The sequence below is a fragment of the Zea mays genome, chromosome 6, assembly GCF_902167145.1.
Source record: "Zea mays cultivar B73 chromosome 6, Zm-B73-REFERENCE-NAM-5.0, whole genome shotgun sequence".
NCBI lineage: Eukaryota > Viridiplantae > Streptophyta > Magnoliopsida > Poales > Poaceae > Zea > Zea mays.
Genome location: NC_050101.1, coordinates 132,791,556 through 132,811,349, shown reverse-complemented (window position 1 = coordinate 132,811,349; position 19,794 = coordinate 132,791,556). Strand labels below are relative to the sequence as shown.

General features: G+C 43.6%; 1 protein-coding gene and 1 pseudogene across 3 annotated transcripts; one reads left to right on the top strand and one right to left on the bottom strand.

Moving 5' to 3' along the window:
* The first annotated feature begins 3,391 nt into the window (after positions 1-3,391).
* On the top strand, positions 3,392-4,764 carry LOC100276449 (uncharacterized; annotated as a pseudogene). Its single transcript, NR_156480.1, has one exon. The product of NR_156480.1 is annotated as an uncharacterized protein (transcript).
* A 7,161-nt stretch (positions 4,765-11,925) lies between these two features.
* LOC100274239 (N-(5'-phosphoribosyl)anthranilate isomerase) lies at positions 11,926-14,274 on the bottom strand. 2 transcript variants are annotated; one of them, NM_001148608.1, is given in 5 exon segments: positions 11,926-12,434; positions 12,685-12,845; positions 12,923-13,263; positions 13,684-13,743; positions 13,944-14,151. In NM_001148608.1, coding segments are annotated over 5 exon segments (927 nt in total). In that variant the 5' UTR covers positions 14,080-14,151; the 3' UTR covers positions 11,926-12,205.
* Positions 14,275-19,794: the final 5,520 nt, after the last annotated feature.

The following is a 19,794-nucleotide window of genomic DNA, read 5'->3' as shown; positions in this document are numbered from 1 at the left end:
TCTTTTCATGCGATGAAATTTGTGAGGGCTATGGCTGTTTTCAGCCTGTTAGATGTTGTTTCATTGGAAAATTTGACCTGAGGCTTGTGGTAATTTGAGATTATGAGGTTGCTTAGCCCTGTGATGAATTCTTTGAAAATACTGAACATGTATACTACACTTCTTCTTTTTATGCGACGAAATTTGTGAGGGCTATGGCTGTTTCATTGAAAAATTGGACCTGAGGCTTGTGGTAATTTGAGATTATCAGATTCCTTAGCCCTGTGATGTTTTCTTTGAAAAAAGTGAACTGTATACTACACTTGTTCTTTTTATGCTAAAAAATTACTGAGGGCTTTGGCTGTTTCAGCCTGTTTGATGATGTTCCATTGATGAGGGCTTTGGTTGTTTCAGCCTGTTTGAACTATATACCATTGATTACTGAGGGCTTTGGCTGTTTCAGCTTGTTTGATGATGTGCCATGTTTGCAAAATTCTCCAGTTCAGTTATTCATATGGCTGTTTTCAGCCTGTTTGATGGTATGGTTTGGTGACCCTGAACCCTCAGATCACTTTGGCAGTATCACTGGTATGGATTTTTTTTGGCCTGTTTGCTGGTAATCTTTTGGCCTGTTTTCAGTTGCCCTATGATGTTTTTTTGAATCTTTAGAACTGCCTAGTACATATGATGATTTTTTTAAAAAACTGAGGGCATATTCTGATCTTACTTCATATTCCACTATATGCTCATATGGCTTACAATATTCTGATGTAACCTTTTTTCAGGTGAACCAAAAACTAGCGCAAGCACTCAAATATGCCATGTCTCAAATGAGTGATACGGCAAAGAAACTACAAGATACTGCCTCTTTGTGCTACACAGATGAAGATGTTGTAGACGGTTTCAAGCTTACTCAAGTAGCTCGTTCAATGGACGAGTTAGCTGAAATGCTTGAAGGAACTGCAATTGACTGCCAAGTCTCGATGATGGATCCAACAACTATGTTAGAAGCTGGCTATGCTAGTGAAGATAGTGCGGTGTGGGAGGACGTATTCCGTGACCGAGAAATAATGAATCAGCCATTAGAAGCGGAGACACTTGCTGAGCACTGTGCTAAGTGGGGTCTTAATTACAATGAGATCTGGGATAGATCAGTGTAACCTTGGCTTTTGTAGTTCTTTTGTAAGGAGTTCAGTTAGATGAACTAGATCAGTGTAACAATGGCTATGGTATTGTAATGCGTGAGTTCCAAATTGTAAGACATCATGAACTACGTGTTGCTTCTGATCTTCTATGAAATGCTATGAAGTACCTGTTATGACTACATGAACTACTTGTCTTATGTATTTGTGTTCTATTGTGTCACTCAAAACAGATCCAATTATTGCCCAGAAAACAGCTGCTTGCCCAGAAAACAGCAAGAAGCAAGCTGCGCAGGGGGTCACCTTGTACCAGAAAACATCTGGTTGCCCAGAGGCATAAAAATCTGCTTACCCCCTGCGCAGAAAACATCTGGTTTTCAGTATTTTCTGCCTCAAAAATCCATATGCTACTGGATACATCCAATTGTGCCCATCAACACCTATTGCACAACATAGGTGACCATTCCACCTTCCATTAAGAGCTGTGGAGTCAACACTAAGGTATGGTCGGCACCCACCCTTGAAACCAGAAATGCATGGACCGAGCGCACAAAAAAATCTACTGAAGAAAGGACGCCTCTCATCCATTTTGACATCTAGCTCAATGACACTATCCGGTGACTTTTGCATAACTGCTTCTCTCCAACGCCATAGTAGCTGAAAGCTCTCTTCCCAACTTCCAAATAATTCTTTCAAAGCTTTCTCTTTCCCATGCCAAACTGTGTCATACGCAATAGTACAACCAAAAGTGTCCTGCAATGTAGTTTGCAGCTCCTTAGCACCCATATGAGGTTTCTTCATTAGCAAAGGAAGGGCACGTGCCGCAACCCAAGCACCTGTAGGTGTCGTCGTCTTACGTCTACCACTCGAAGTACAAGTATGTTTGTCATTCAAGACAATTACCTGCAAAATTGGTTCAAGTGTCAATAGCTATATTCTTTGAGCACGAAAGGTACATATTAAGTGAAAAAGCTATATTCTCAGCTTACTTGAATTGTTGGAGCCCCTTTTATCTCAGGTCTGGCATGAATGCTCCAAGGGCAATCAGGCCCTTTACAATACCCTCTAAATCTAGTTTTATTGGTAGCCTCAATTCCAAGCTCAAATTCTTTATTTATGGCGTATTGTCTAATTGCCAGTCTGAAGTGGTGCATTGTTGCATACAAGCTGCCAGGCTGTATTACTGGATTGTTCATATCATATATGGTCCTCGTCTCATCAAGCACTGCATCAGAACACGGAATGCCTGCTCCCAATTCTTCTTCACATGGATTGCTATTTCCAAAACGGGAAGCACTTGAATCTTCTTCCCTTCTATCATCTTGAGTATCCAATCCAAGCTGATAACATAGACCTTTTTCACTAGTAACATGATTTCTTCCTTCTTCGTTGTTGGTTTCTTCCACCATTATTGAATCCCAATCAATATCATGAATTCCATGGCCACTCCCCTATTAACCAATAACAGTTGTAATACATTACATAACTACTAAATTGCATACAATAAATTCAAACTACTAACCACTGTAGGATGTGTGCCAATACAAGTCAGTGCCCACTAGTGTTCTTCGACAGTGCATGCAATCGTTTCGTCCATTGGGGGTACTGCCTCATCGTTGGGAGTATTATTCATACTTAATACACTGCACATACAATATATGCTCAATGGGACAGGAACCGCGAAATGGAAGTGCCAGTTCCAAATTACATCGAAAATGTACTACGCTAATTAGTCGCTGGACGACGCTAACTTGAAAGGATCGACGCAAAGGAAATAATTACCAGAGACGGCGGCGTTGGGGGACTGGATCCGCGCAATGGAGTGGCTCTACGTGCAATGGACCACGAGCGCAGGAACAGCAGAGGCAGGGAAGCGCGAGATCCGGTACGCGCGGGAATGGACCACGGGCAAGAATGCGCTCGAGGAAGACGACGGCCTGCACCCAGTGCGCGCGGGGACGACCAGACCAGCTCGAGGTAGACGACGGCCTGCACCCAGTGCGCGCCGGGACGAACAGACGAGCTCAGCTCGAGGAAGACGACGGCCAGGGCGAGCAAGAGGAGAGGAGAATGGAATACGGGAGACGGTACAACAACAAGACGCCGGTAAATTCCTAACGGAGCGAGGGCAGCACGGGAACGAGAGACTTCCTAATGACCATTAACCGACCGCAATGCCAAATTTGCAAAACTCGGGAGATTTGAATGTCACGCTTACAATTGCCACGACGGCGGTGCCAAATATTTGAAACCCTCCCACGACGGTGTCATGTTTGCAAAATTCTCCTCAGCGCCGGCCCCAGCTTGGGCCCTCCCGTGGCGTCCGCTCGACCCTGCCCTTCTCTAGTCGTGTTCTCCGTGTGCACGCGCGCAGCTCCCTCACGGTGCTACCTCTGCCCTCTTCCCATGGCCGAGCGCGCCTGGATCTCCTCCGAGCTCGGCATGGATGTGCTGTGACTTCCCCAGTACCGGCCGTGGCAAGCTCTGGTGACCCCCTTCCCCATGGCGCGCCCTTCCTGGCTCGCCGGCGATGCTCCTGCTCCAGCTCACCATGGCGCCCCTGCCCTCAACGCCGAGCTCGCCCTGTCGCGTGTTCCTCCAGCTCGGACCGCGCCCCTCCTCTCTGCTCGGATCCGCCGTCGCGTCCTGCTCCCTGGTGGTCGAGCTCGCCCAGTTCGCCTCCTGTCCTCAACCATGGATGTCGGTCGCCCATGGATTGTTCACAAACTCCGTCGCTCGATGTCGCGTCTCCTGCACCAGCGTTCCTGTTCCCTGTTCTCGGCGTCCTAACCATGGCGGCTGAGATCTCTCTTTCTCTGGTGCCGTGTGTGCTCACCCTCGCCCATGCCGCGCCCCTGCGCTCGTCGCGGCGCTCCAGCTCGCCCCTGCACGCTCCTCTCCTCTAGATCCCTCCCTCCACGCCGGACGTCGTCTGTTTCCTGGTGGCTGAGCATAGCCCTTGCGCTCGCGCCTTCTCTGTTTAATTTGTAGAACACCTAGGTCTGTCCATGGTCACTCCCTTCGTCGTTGGTGTTCGGCTCCCTATTTCAGTTTGTCGTGCCGCGCCGTCATCGTTTCTGTCACGAGCTTGATCCCCGTTGTCATCGCTTCGCCGTGTTCGCCGGTAGCCGCCCCGTCGTGCTCGTCTCTGGTGCTCGCTTCGGCCGCGGACGCTGTCGAGCCCATCGTTTTCCCTGTCCAGTGCTCGTGCGGCTTTCTGCTCGCCAACGCGTCCTCTCGGCTCACTCGACCTTAATCCCCATCGCGTCGTCGACCTCGCCGATTGTCGTCGCGTCGTGCGTGCAGCAGCCCCGGATCTGTGTAGTCTCGGTCTTGTTGTCGATATCGCTCGCCGTGGCTCAGCTTGCTAGCTCGTCGTTGTTTCATCGTCTCGTCTTGATGCCAGTCCCTACGTGCTGTCTCCGACTCGTGTTCGCGTCGACAAAAGAATGTCAAGAAGATGTGGAGAAGCAAGCCCTGGTCGATGCCCCAAGTGCTCGGCAAAAGGCCGAAACAAGGATCATCGTCGTTTGGATGGATTGCTAGTCGAAATGGTAATCATATTTTGAATCTCTATTCTAGCTAATTAATTTGATAAATGAATTAAAGGGATATTTATCGGGATGATTATTCTATTTGTAGCTTAAACGCGTCGTGGGTTTATTTGATGCATGATAAAGTTCGTAATTGTATGTTGCTTGGTTACCGCCGTAATTATGGAGTAGTCGCGAGGTGTGATGAAATATAGGTTTAAGGTACACCTGCTAGAGCGAACGATTAAATATCGTATTTAACTCGTAGGCTATATAAGTTAATCCGATGAAGTGACTTGGAAAGCTAGTTATAGAGTTTCTACTCATATTCGGATGTTTAGATGTCCAAGGTTAGTGAGTTAAGTTTTAATAACCAATTAATGCTTTGCTAGTAGACATTTTAATTAGTAAGCGGGTTAAGCAAAGTCGTCCGGTCAGGTGGTTTAGAAAGTTGATGTGCTCCTATGCTTATTCCCAAAATTAGGTGCCTTAGACTAATGAATTTAGAATTATTAAGTTTTTTTTGGTGTTGAACTTTAAAGGCACGTAGAGCGTATGCATAATTATTATTTCTTAATGGTTGATTTAGATCGGGGTAGGCTGAAGGAACATGATTGCTATATTTAGTGAGTTAAAAGTATCTAGTATTGCTTGAGTGTTGCACTTAGTGTGTATGGTTTGCTGTTTCGGAATGTTTGCGTTAGATTCGGTTAATCTAGAGAAGCGTAATTATTGTGCGTACTCATATATCGATAACTAGTGTTTACGTACGAAATGGTACAACGCCTCGCCGCTAGGTGTTTAATTTGCTGTCGTGTAGCATTATTTAGGTTTGTGATATTCCTTTCTATATGCATTCATGTGCATCGTGCATCTCAATTAGGTATGATAATTAATCACGTGATGCGGAAAACGACCCAAGTCGACCCCAAGCGCGGGCTACTCCGCATGATGATGCTGATGGACGAATCTAAAGATGGATAATTGAACGAGTACCAAGACAAAGGATGATCATCAAGTGGACGTCGCCTAACAAACACTAACCTAGTGTTATTCAGGCAAGCCCCGGTGCATTCGCCACCTCCTTGATGTTTTAAAATCTTTATCACCTTGTTTGATGCATTAGGTGATAGGAATTGTGTGCTAAGCCGTTGATGCATTTCCTTCCTTGAAAATTGATTTCCCTTCCTTGATACCCGTTTTGAAAAGAATTTTATGATGCTTAGCCTTGCTTTAGCATACAAAAATGTTTTGTTTTAAAACAAAGGTGATGCTTCAATGGGTGGGAATGTTTTCAAAAATAAAACTTGATGGTGGATCTGTCAAAGGCCTTGATGGGTTCAACATCGGAAAAGATGTACCTCTGCCAGGTACCAGACTTTGGGTTGAAATTAATAAAGCTGAGACCGGGCGATTGACTTGCACGAGAAGGGAGTCTCGGTGTAGTGTCTCCGTCTGAGTCGATTAAGGACCGTCTCGATGTAGGCTTGCTGATCGAGGACCTTTTAACTGGTCACATGCCTCATCATGGGTAAGCTTTGCCTCGGGCAGACTAATACTAGAATAAGATAACACACAATGGGAGTGAAGAGATGGCGAGAGTAGCGTGTACCCTCTGTGGCAAGAGGCTGGACGGTGGTGTATCTGTGCTCTCGGTTGGTGTGAACCTGATGTGGTCTTAAGAACCCCGGTGGTGAGTTGACATATGCAAGGGTTAAGTGCTACATATGTCGTGTGATCGGAGATCCCCAGCTGGGTATTAATCGATTCGAATCGCCGTTACTTCTCGGACATGAAGACTTGGTCACTGCCCTACACGTAGCAATCCAGTAAACTGAAGGGATGATAAAAGACGACTAGTATAGGCCAAGTGATTGAACTTGGGTAGAAAGAAATCTAGATGCAAGTAACTTTACTTAACCTGACAATTAAAAATGGATTTTAAGGATCCACTCATAGTAAGCTTTTCTGCAAAACAGAGTCTTTGATTCTTGATAAGCCATACCTTGAATCCCTCTAGCCATCATACCCTTGAGAATCTTTTCTTTAGTCGGGTAAGTCTTGCTGAGTAATTCTGTACTCAGGGTTTTATTCCCTGTTGTTTTTCAGTTTATAGTTTTGTGCTGTTGTTGATGGTGTTAAGTGCCGGTGGGCTCGGCCTTCTTATAAGTCTAAGTAACCCTTCTATACTTCTTATTGAGGATGGTCCCTTGAGCTAGCATATATTTCCAAACTATAAATAATTTATAACAATTCAAAGTTACTTTTTGGAATCACTTTTTGTAATCACTCCGATCATGTACATCATAAAACTTGATGTAACTTGTAAAATTTGGTAATAAGATTTCCGCTGCAAAATGTTGGTATGTGATTTGTGTTTACTTTATCCTGCGGTCCTAGTTGTAAGTGGTTTATCCGAGGTCCTTGGGGCACTCGGACAGATCCTGTTAAGTTATCTGGTGCACATGCATAGTCGTCTGAGGTCTTTGAGACAAGGACAGGTGCATGTGGGCCCAATAACTTGGGAGGTTCTGCCACAAAGGGCTCTCAGTTGGCAGAGCTATGTATGTCTCGGATTGTGTGTCCGCATGGTGTACCTAAGAAGATTGTTTCTGATCAAGGATCTCAGTTCACCTCAAGATTTTGGAAGAGTCTTCATGAGAGTATGGACACAAAGCTGAATTTTAGCTCAGCCTATCATCCCCAAACTGATGGCCAGACCGAGAGAACTAACCAAGTGCTAGAAGTTATGTTAAGAGCTTGTGCTCTCAAGCATGGTGGCAGTTGGGACAAGAGTTTACCCTATGTGGAGTTCTCTTACAATAACAGTTATCAAGCCAGTCTGAGGATATCCCCGTTTGAAGCTTTGTATGGCAGAAAGTGCAGAACCTCTTTGTATTGGGATTAGACTGGTGAGAGGCAGTTCTTCGGACCAAAAATTATTCAAGAGGCAGAATAACAAGTTCAGATGACCAGGGAGAACATGAGAACAGCACAATCAAGGCAGAAAAGATATGCAGATACCCGAAGGAGACAACTTGAGTTTGAAGAGGGTGATCATGTATACCTAAAAGTGTCACCGATCCGGGGTATGAGAAGGTTCAAAGTCAACGACAAGCTATCCCCTCGCTTTATTGGACCCATCAAAATCCTAAAGCGAGTTGGGGAGATGGCCTACCAATTGGAGTTACCAAACCATTTGTCCGATGTACATGATGTGTTCCACGTATCTCAACTAAAATTCAGAGTTTCATTCTTTATTTTTCCTCTCTTCCTCACATAAGTGATCAAGTGTTGTTGTTGCTCCATATAATCCTTGTTCTTGTTGTTCCCATCACCATGTGTCCTTTGTTAGAACCATGGACGAGCAACCGATAGTAATAATAATATATTTTATTATTTTGTTTTATAATATTTTCTTTTTCGTTTAAATTTATATATTTTTGTATATATATTGATTGTTGTATTATTATTGATTGATGCTTGTTTCTATTTGTTTGTGTATCGTGTAGAAGTTAATCTAATAGTTGAGGATCAAGATCAGTTCAAGGAAGAACCTCATGACTTTTGTGAGGAAGGCAAGTGGAGTTCTCCCCTGCATATTCTTTTGAATCCAATCACACGACATAGTAATAATCTTTACATTTATGTAAAATGCATAATTTTTATAGGTCTCCTATTAGTTGCACCTAGACTTTTGAACCATTGCTTGGTAATCTAGGTAATGTTTTTAATCAAGTATCCATCGTAGTTGCTATAACTTAGTTTTATGATGGCTCTCATTGAAGATGATAATGTCCCTAAGTTTATGTTTTGTTCTTAATTATAATGAGATCATACATGTTAAGGAACTTAGAGAACCACCCAAGAAAATAGTACAACCCTGAGTGTTATTATGGCTCTGACTTTGGCAATTAGCTTAATGTGCTTAGTGCTTAGCAACCTTTCCTGAAAGATGGGCAAGAGGGGTAGTGATGTGGGTGCAACTTGATTCTTTTCAGATGGTATGCTTGGATAAGGTAACTTGCCCAGAATTGTGCACCATATTGACTTGAACCTCAATGTGTTGTTTTGTATTAAGTGCATCCTGTGAAAACATCATAGTGGGTCCCTAGCCATTCACCTTGGGAGTGTTATGGGTCTAGCTAACCTATAGGCTAGAGGGGACACGACTTAAGGTGAAATTGTACAACCTATGTAGAGTGTAAAACTGATATATCAATCATACTCACGGTTAAAAGTGGCCTAGACCCTCACATGATAATTGAACTTGAAGATGTAATTAAATCATGTTATTTGATTATAAGATATATGATGATTTAAAGTTCCTTTATGCTTAATTGGATTGGTATATAAATACACCTAGTAATTAGGTTCTTGCTAAATAAAACTTGCTAAAATGCTAACCGCATTAAACCTAAGTGTTTCCTCGTTAACCTTATATTTTTCACCCCACTTGTTGAGTACCAACAATAAGTGTACTCACCCTTGACTACATTGTGGATCAGATATTTATGATGGAGATGATTTTGAGGATGAGTTTGAAGAACTCTGAAGCTAGCGATAGCCCTGGTCATCTTCCTATAGGAGATCACCCATTTTCCGCCATGATGTGATATAATATACCATTTTAAGACACGTATGTCCATTCAAAGTTTTATAATGTTACTATAATCTTTGTTACGTTTTTTAGCATTGTCTTTTGATATATTACACTTATGGCATCAATACATGTGTGGAAATGGATCATGTCACACATATGTTATGCATTCGGTTTTATCCTCAAAATCGGGTGTGTCACAACAATGGATTGCTAAGTGCTCATTAGGAAGGCCACAATTCCTATGAGAGCAAGGTGAATAATGAGAGAGAAAAGAAGAAAGAGAAAAAATAAAAAGAAAACAAGCAAGCTCTCCAACACCTACACCAACAAGGTGGACAAGATGGTCACTGCACCATACATGTGAAAAAGAAAAAAATGACAAGGTGGTGTCCATCAAGGTGAACAAGCAAGCAAACACAAGAGGGCCCAAATAAGTTTGGGTGAAAAAGAAGGTTATTTCAATAATGAAGAGCATCAAGAATGTTTGGATTCTAAAGGGAACTGATAAGTCCAATGGACCTTGGGGATTTTGGAGACTTGGCAAAGTTTGGGTGCATACCAAGGGATGCATCATATTGGATCATGTCATTGCCATGTGGGTTTGTGAAGAATATGGACCCAAATTTCCCTACCCATGCTAGGTAATTAGATTTAATTTTTTGCAATTTCAGTTAGCATCTAGTTTCTTTTATGCCTATGTTTACATGTTCACATTTAAAATTCTCATTTTGTATAAAGTAGATAAATTAAATGGTACAATATCTATTTCAATATTAACCCTTGGAGTAAACTCACATGGTTTAGGAGCATGGCACATAGTTCTTGTTTACAAGTGCTTTATCTTATAAGTTTCGAAGTGCAAATTGCAGATACCTTACCCCTAATATCGCCCACAAGTGGTGTTCACTTTGAATTGACATTATCTTCAAGTGATATGTTGACCTTAAAAGTTTAAGTTTATGTCTCCTACAAGTTTTCCACAGTTGTATGCACACTTTTATGATGTTACTCTACAAGTTGGTATCTTTGAAACTAACACCCATTTCAAGCTTATGATGTTGTAGGAGTCTCATTAGAAGGAAAATGGAGTCCTTGAAGATTAGCAATATACTTCAACTTGCCATCCAAATGGAATCAATCAAATGGGCATTGCTTCAATTTGATACCAAATCAAAACGGTGTGAATGTGTTCTCTTTCATTTGGCATATTTTGCATGTTCTCTCCATGCATTATATATATTAAACACCTTTGGCCATTAGTTTGCTAGTTATACATATGCTTTGCCATACACCATATGTATGCATACATGGGAGAGGTTAGTCTATGTAATGTGAGAGTCAAGTTTTATCTTGGGAGAGAAAGTTTTATCTTGGGACAGGACAAGTGAATGAGACACGAGCTACATTCTCTACGAGCTCCAAACTAAACAAAAAATAATTTCACTCTATCAAAATATACTCAAACACTCTACCCCCACGAAAATCCAGATTTACCAAAACAGTGGATTTGAAGGCAAGATTCACTATTTTGATCTAGTTTATGAGGGGTGCTCCAACAAACTCAAATTATTGAAATTAAATAAAATTACCCACCACTGTCACTGCCATTGGTTACATAACCGCATTCCATGTACCGGTTACTTTCAAAAATATGTACCTTCTGGTGAAAGCACTTTGTTGTTTGGAGATCGACGTACTAACAAGACCGGGCTAAAAGTTTTGAGAAGATCCTAGAACTTCAATTCATCAATGAGCTAATAAGCTAAAATTCTTCATGCGATCGGTCTTAGCTAGAGATAAGAGTTACAGTACCATGTAAAAGTTTAATATACTTGGAAAACATTGAAAAGTTGCCATGTGTAGTTTGTAGTGCTGAAACCTAGAACACTGTGTTTAGACCTTGTTTCAAACCTCTAAAACTAATAGTTAGTAGCTAAAATTAGCTGAGAAATTTAAAACGGATCAGCTAATAGATTAACTAATTATTAGTTATATCTCTCAAATAACTATTAGTTGTTAGCTGCCTTAATCTAGCTAATACTCCCCCATCCATAATATAAGGCGTATTTTTTGTTCTTGTCTCATAATGCTTATATACTGGGACAGAGGGGGTAACTTTTTAGCTAGCTACTAATTAGTTCTAGAGGTTTGGAATGGGCCTTAGACAATGCTTAGATACCCCTCCGATATAATAGATTATTAATCAATTTTTTATCCAAACACGATTGATCATAGGATAGACTATTGTAATTAAAACCCTTGATCACTATAATCCTATGATCCCGATGAGACCAGGTTATATAGGATTATAGATACTGAAAATCCAACTTACTCTCAACTAATTGTCCAACTTGACATGGATAGGATAGAAATTTCTCTATTTAAACACTCTACTAAACAAGAGTAACTCACTGTTTTAAGTTTTACTAAATTTATACAGAAAATATCAATAATTATTAATTACCATACAAAATAAATATCATTAAGTTTGTCATGAAATATATTTTCACAATATACTACCAAAACCTAGAATTGTATCCTTTATGGACCGAGATAGTTAGTACTCCAGTATTCTAAATTTGTAATTTTTCCCTAGTGAGGCTCCCATGCATGCCCGCCAAAAGGCTAGCAGTATAACACTAGTACTCCTAATGAGCAGACAATTTCAAAACAAAAACTCAGTTGTCTCTTCACATTCCAATCAAATGTCTCATTCAACACGTCAGTAAACAGACATGTGTCGAACTGCCTTAACGAGAAGCTGAAAATGATATAGCTGCTCATTGCATGAATTTTACTGGTTGATGCCAAAGATCGACAATGCCTCTGTTCTGGACAGCTTACCTATGATGGTCATTTTATTTTTATTTTTATTTTTATTAGGACTGCCATTTATTCAGTTTCCACATACTGCACCAAGAAACTACGACCAATAAAGCACTAGTATGTTAGAGGAGATTCAAAGTTTTTACACTGCTCATGAAGGAACACATTCTCTTCGGGTCTTTCCGTAAACCGTCAGGAAAACATATGCCACTGCTAACATCCAGGCCATTTGGCTTTAGAGCAGAAGCGGCTTCGTGAACATTATCTGCATGAAGGCCTCCTGCTAATAACCACCCGTTCTTGCTTTTAACAGTTGGCATTTGGAATTTTTCCCAGTTGAACCCTTTGCCACTGTAAATGCATCCGAATAGATTTTATCAGTTCCAGCTTTCTCCACAATCAACAAATTTTAACTACCAAATCCTATAAAGAAATAAGAACATGTGATATTCACAAATAGATAAAATCAAAACTAAAACACTGCCAATGTTAAATTTAGTGGGATGAATAACAACTTTTAAGAATATCAATCATTTAGGAGTCCAAGAGCAAACATCGAGACATTAGACAACACACCAACCATGTAAGCAGAATTTTGTACCTTCCACCTTTTGCACTGTCCACCAAAAACCAATCAAGAACATATTCCTCACTTGGAGGAGCATTGATAAGTTTACCATCCTCATCAGCATTTAGCACATATATAATCCTGTTGTTCTTCCAAAGCAGAGGAAGTAGTTCTCGGGAGCTATCTCCATGAAGCTACAAGCAATGCGTCAATAAAATTAGATTGTGTACCTCCTGCTACAGAGAGTAGAATATAGTAAGGGAAAATATACCTGGATAAGATCGAGGTTGCATGAATCAGATGCTGTCAAGATAGTACTACTATCATCATCCACAAACACACCCACTGATTCAGCCCCGTAAGATTTGGCCACTCTGGATATCTCTTTAGCTTCAGACAATGGGATAGAGCGTTTGGACTTGGGCCAAAGAATCATCCCAATTAATTTAGCTCCAGCCTTCAAAGCCATCTCAGCATCGAAGGCAGATGTAATGCCACACATTTTGACTATAGGTTCATACCTTTTGGCCTCCAAAGTACATAAGGGCACGGCAGCAATATGTTGCTTCTTAGCAAAACATGTCATTCTTGCTGCAGTCGATATTGGACGTGCTGTAAAAGGTATTGAGTTTCAATAATTAAGAATACATTGTATCATTAGGATATTCAAATGTGTTAACATTATTGGTTTCCAGAAACAGAAACAGAGAAGTTTCAAATAAAAAAAAAACAGCAAGTTTGTAGTCAAGATTAATCAAAACCTATTTGGTTGTACTCTTTACCATAGTATCCAGAGCTTATAGCATTGGATTAATCTTCAGTATCCCCTCATACAAAAATCCTAAGAACATCAAAATCATCCAACGTTTGTGTGAACTGTTTCTTGCATTCTTGAATAAACAACTGCTGAAGATCGAAGAAAAGAAATCCAGCAGACTATACACAAGGAGACGCAGCATAAACTGGTGTTCAAGCATTGGACTAAATTTTACTTAACTACATCTCGTGTACCAGAAAAAGTGTAACGTTTACCATTGTTCGAAGGTAAAGCAAACCGAAGAGACTGCCTTGTGGAGATCTGCGTTGGCATAGCTGTTAGGAAACAAATGACGTACTTCAGACGGGCAGGGAACAGATGGAATCACGAAGGAGGCATTCTATCAAACAGGTGGTGTGCACTGCAGTTAAGCTGACCACCGGACAAGAAGATTCAGGAAAAGTGCTGGATATATATTTCTTTCTAACCAAATGTTCATGAGAACTCACACGAAAGAAGACGAGCACACACTTACCTGAATCTCCCAAATTCAACCGCCGTGACCGAACAGCATCAAGTGAAGAAGGCTTGTTGGATCGGGAAGAAACGAGCGCGGAAGAGAGGGAGCGAGAATCCGAGGGGCAGAGAGTGACCGGCGCTGACACCGCCATGCAGGTGGGCTAGAGCAGCAGGTTGGCTGGCTAGACACGGTGTCACGGTCCCTCTCCCTCAGTCCCTCTAATCTTCACCGGTTCACCTACCCTACCATACCAACCATTCTATTTTTCCTAGACCTCGGTGGGCCGTCGGCGCCGTGGATGCGCGGTAGCACGCCATGACCAGTCCACAGCGGCGTCGAATTCTAGTTCCCAAAAGCAAAACTGGACCTCATAATAAAATTTATACTACTACTTATGATCCAAATTCTTCGAACCATCATTTAAATTAGCTCTATACTAAAGTTAAAATTTTATTTTAAAAGCACAATTTCATCAAACTCTTCATAAAATGTGTTTCATCATGTATTGGTCAGAACTATTACAAGTCAATATATCTTGCTAAATTCTTGATTTTTTTAGCTTTGTATTAAGTTGAAATTGTAATAAGAGGTGCACGGTTTTACCAGCCTTCATAAATTGATCATGTATTTATTTAAACTACTACACTTTAATATGTTTTTTCTGAATTACTAAAGTTTAACTAAAGGCAAAACAGAAGTAAACTATAACTTAAACTAAAATATAATTAGAATTACTATAATTTAAACTTGGAGCGCGTGTGTCATGAGGTAGCTTGCCAAAGACCACCTTAGACATCACACTGAACTTGCTCCAAGTTCACATATCGTCGGGTCGAAATATTGGGTCCTGATTAAGCATGGGATGGTATGTGAACTTGGAGCAACTATTCGGGTCCTTCTAAGGAGAATTATTTAGTATAGTAGTGTTATACTCTTTGGTAAGGTGAATCTCCTTCGGCGACAACAATGGTTTCTTGTTAGGTTGTCATCGACAATCCTACCAAATTATTCGTCTTCGGTAGCCTTCCTCTATTGCTGAAAGATTGGGAGCACCATAGTGTCATAGAAGTCATGGGGCGAGGACCTCGGTGTCTCCTCCCTCGGTGGCGGTTGTGTATCCCCCTCCTCTTGCATGGGTGTCTTCTACTACTACCTCTTTGAACTACTAGGATGTAGGGGTCCTAAGTGGACCTACCACCCTAGTAGTGACATCATTTAAACTTCCTATTAGGGTTGGCTTCGGTTGACCTAGAAGCTTTTCTACATTAGAGTCAGGCATAACAGCAACCAACTAAGCTATATGAGTTTCTAAAATTTTATTAACTCCGCTAGCTTTTCATAGCACTAGCTAAACTTTCCATATGCAAAGACATATTTTCTAAGATTTTGTCTATAGCATGAAATTTCTTACCAATGCTATCATTCACAACTTTTCGATGAAACATGTTGTTCTTAGGAAACTACGGTGAACTAGAAAACATACTTAGGCCCGAGAAGGATAAGTTGGGTGCGAGTTCCAATCGACTTGTGGATGATACCCGTTGTTAAAGTTGTCTACAGTGTATGTGAAGTGTTACTCCTCCAAGCGCGCCTTAGAGTAGTTACTCCCTAACTAACCCATATTCCCACAAACCTAACACATCATGCGGGCATCCAAGGCCTGGACAGGTTGCGCCTCCTATGTTGGTTGGTTCATCTAACTTTTAAAAAAGGTTGACCATCTTTGTAGCTAGTGTGTCAGAACTATCGAGTTGATAGACTGCATGGGTACGAGTACTAGACCTCTCTGTAGGATTATGTGAAGGCTACACTAGCGTAAAACAAAATTTTCGACCCCATAAACCAAGAACTACTGCTCCTATAGGTCATGGAATTAACACTAGACACGCAGGGCGGCGGAAGTCGTCTCGATGTAAACAAACGCGTCGAGCAATGTCGTGCAGTCACCGACGTCCTTCACGTCCTCGCGCGGTTTGTCCTAGTGCTCCAGATGCAGCACCTCTGATGTATCCACACGTACAGGGAGGAAGTGTTGTGTACCGATGTCACACCTGGATTTAAGGGCAAACCCAGGCATGTCTCATATGTGCGCCAAATTGAGATCGACACATATAATAACTCAATGTATAGAGACGAATGTCACAAACTTTATTATATAACGAGAATGTATTATAAAATAGCTAATAATAAATAAATCGAACTAAGATAACTATCTCCTCGGTGCCAATAGTTGACTAGGAGACGACGCCCTAAACCTCTTTGAACTCATCATAGCATCCTTCATACTCCTCTAGTGGTACATGTTATTGACCTGGTGTGAGTACAGCAAGGGTAAGCTCACATACGTTTCGCTAAGCAAGTTGTGGGGAATAATGTGCATGAGCTCACTTACAGTGGAGGCTCATGTGAAGTGTAAGGCTTACCAAGAAAAAAGTGGTTAAGGCTAAGCAATGCTTTTAATAAGTTGTCAAAATTTTATTAGCAATTAATAAGTATAAGTGTATACCATCCCAATTAAATAAGAGATCACAATTAATAGTAAATCCCAAATGCAATGCAAATGATAGATTATGTTTAATTCCATAAGTTACTCATGTGAGGGTCCGAGCCGCTCATGACCATGAGCACGACTAATATACCAGTTTTACACTCTGCAGAGGTTGCGTATCTTTACCCACAAGTCGTGTTACTCATTTGACAAGGGGTCTATAAACTCATACATATTTACCGAGGAGACGAGGTAGGGTAGCACTACGAGGCATTTCTAAAGTTTCACTAGCAAGAGAGAACTCGTTATGGAATCAGGCAGGAGGGAGCGATATAGGAATCCCTCACTCGAAAAGCTATCACAAACAGATCGACCTGAGAACCTCCTTATACCGGCAGCTCCCCACACCCCACTTGCCCATTTAGAAAAAGGATTAACTCATACTAGCTTTTCTAATTACTTGACCAAGGGCGTTTCCATTCCACCCTTGCGATAGCAATGTTTTCTCGGGTGGTCGCTTCATGTTCCAATTAACACAATAATCTTATCATGAATAATAAATAATCCAGCAATAATGTTAAAGCATGGTCATAATTCATATATAGAATTAATCCCAAAACTAGGTAGAGCATAGCATGTGGGGGACAGATATCCCCCGGGTCCACTAGAAGGATGAAAGACCTCACGAAAGGCCCAAGGGCCCAATGGATCGTAAGGTCACTCCTTCAGGGGCCTGGGGAGGAACAGTCAGTAAAGCAGATCGACATAAGGCTGGATTGGTGCAAGCCTGGACGGCCCTACAGCGTTGAGCAAGCGACCACAACAAAGATCCGGCTTTCCCGCGCTGGAGCCCCATGCAACGGAACCAGGCGAGGATAAGTCGGCAGAACTATAGGAAGATAGACTCAAACAATTCACTATCTTTTAGGTGCACATTGTTATCATATCCACATGTATTGCCCCACGGTCGAATATATAAGGCCTAGGGGGTACCCCTTCAGAACGATCGATCCCATTACTCAGCCACCCACCTTAACTCTCCACGTTCTCACTTTAGAGAGCTACCTTGTAACCCATTACACAAAGCATACTCACCAGGACGTAGGGTGTTACGCATCTCTAAGCGGCCCGAACCTGTAAACACTGTCCATTGTCCCTCGTGCATCTGGCACGAACCATTTTGCTACAGTCGGCGACACCGTCCTACTCCTAAAAACACCTAGAGGGGCAACCCCGGGTGTGCGGTCGGACCCAAAACACCGACAGCTGGCGCGCCAGGTAGGGGGTGTGTCGACGATCCAAGCTAGCTCAATGGCCGTCACCTTCCACAGCAAGATCACCCTCCGTCCCGGATCCGTATTCTGCTTCGAAACAATCTCATCCATAGCAGATGAAGAGGGAACTCTACGCCGCATTGCAGATCCGCCGAAAAAGAAGTCTCCTCCAACAAACTTCGAAAATGTCGGAGAAGCGCAACCTCCAGCTTCCCGGAAAAAGATCGCCTTCAGAAAGTCAGGGGCTGAGGGCCCGCTGACCCGGAGAACTCCACTGTCTACTTCCCCGACGAAAGAATGGACACAGGTTGCAAGGAAAAAAGAAGCCGGGAGAAAGCAAGCTGTTCTTTCTGTTCCTCCACCCTCAAAGGAGAACGGAAAAAAGATCGTCACGACCGCCGTACCATTCTACCCCGACGTCCTCTTCATCGGGAGAGTGGAGTCGCCCCCCGTCTCCGACGACGAGCCGACCGCACCCGGAGAAGAACCACCTCAGCGGGAATCCCGCCGACGGAGAAACCGACGCCGAAACATTCGGCGACACCACGAGGCCGGAGAACGGGATCCGGAGCAACCTGTTTCGCGGGACGAGGTCTCGGAGATAGGAGAAACTCCGGAGGAACGCGTCTTCAGAGAACGAAGGAACTCCCGACGGCGTGATCGCCACCGGGCTCAGGAACAAGCCGAGCAAGATGCAAGGCAATGCCGGGAGAATCCATTCTTCGGGCACAACCTGAATCCCGACTTCGCCCGAGCCATGAACACGCCGAGTGAAGTTGGAGGAGTACTAGCTCGGATAGCTGATGGACTCCCTCGGACTCCTGACGCCGAGGGCTATCGACGACTGTTCACTCAGGTGGCCAACCATCTTCTACCGCTTGCTCACCCGCCGAATGATCTACGACACGCTATCAACAGCCGTCGGGACGCGCGAAGCTCCATCAATGCTTCGTGTGAACGACGGCACGAGAACGAGATCCGCCGCCGGGAGGAGTACGACAGGGATCATGGCATCCCAGCTCGGAGCCAGGCCACCAGAACTGAGTCGGCAACGGCCTCAACTGGCGGTACTACCTGGGGACGGTCGAGGAACCACAACAACTACTCCCCTCCCCGGGACAGACATCATCCCCGACGACAGGAGGACACGTGTGGAGTGTCTGCTCTTACTCCATGCCTTAGGGCCATCCAATGGCCCCCTAACTTCAAGGTATCCAATGTCGATAAATATGAACCTAAGCAGGATCCAGGGGGCTGGCTAGCCGTCTACACCACCGCTGCTCGGGCCGCCGGGGCGTCCGAGGACGTGATGACCGTGTACTTACCCATTGTCCTCGGGCAAGACGCGCTGCAATGGCTGCGACATCTACCCCGACACTGCATCGACGACTGGGGCGATTTCAGTCGACGCTTCACAGCCAATTTTCAGTCCCTCTCCGACAAACCGACGCAACCATGGGACCTCAAATCCATCAAGCGCCGGGGGGACGAAACTCTCCGGTCATACCTCAAAAGGTTCCAGACCATGAGAAATCGTATCCCTGAGGTCACGGAGGCGGCCGTGATCGAGGACTTCTACAGAGGATCCAACGACTCGGCTTTCGTCCGAGCCATATTACAGAAGGCGCCGACTACCTCCGAGGAGCTGTTCCGGGAAGCCGACCTCTACATCACCGCCGACGAGCGAGCCCAGGACCTCATCAGAGGAGCAAAGCCTGCACCGGCAGCACCACGACGCGACGCGAACCAGCAACCCGACAAACGCTGGGAGAAGAGACCTCGCGAAGAAGTACACGCCGCCGGACCACCAACCTCTCGGGCCCGAGGAGGACCTTGCGGAGGCGAGCGCACGCTGGACGACATCCTCGACGCCCAGTGTTCATACCACAAGGACATGCGCCACACTCTTCGGAACTGCCGGGACTTCAAACACTCCATCGGGCATGGCCGACCCTTCCAACCTCTACCTCCTCCTCCGCCAAGGGGAGGGCCAGAAGAACCACGACAACCCCAGCAGCAGGAGGAGGGAGGAGGAGGAGCGTTCCCGCGCGTTGACAGGGAGGTCAACGTCATCTTCGGCGGACACGGATCACAGGAGAATAGA

Bases quoted from the DNA above. Each gene is read 5' to 3' on its own strand.
- LOC100274239 (XM_008649373.4), bottom strand. From the start codon at position 13,741: ATGCCAACGCAGATCTCCACAAGGCAGTCTCTTCGGTTTGCTTTACCT. The intron at 13,264-13,683 runs GTAAACGTTACA...TACCTTTTACAG, and splicing joins TGCTTTACCTTCGAACAATG to CACGTCCAATATCGACTGCA. The intron at 12,435-12,684 runs GTACAAAATTCT...ATGCATTTACAG, and splicing joins GACAGTGCAAAAGGTGGAAG to TGGCAAAGGGTTCAACTGGG.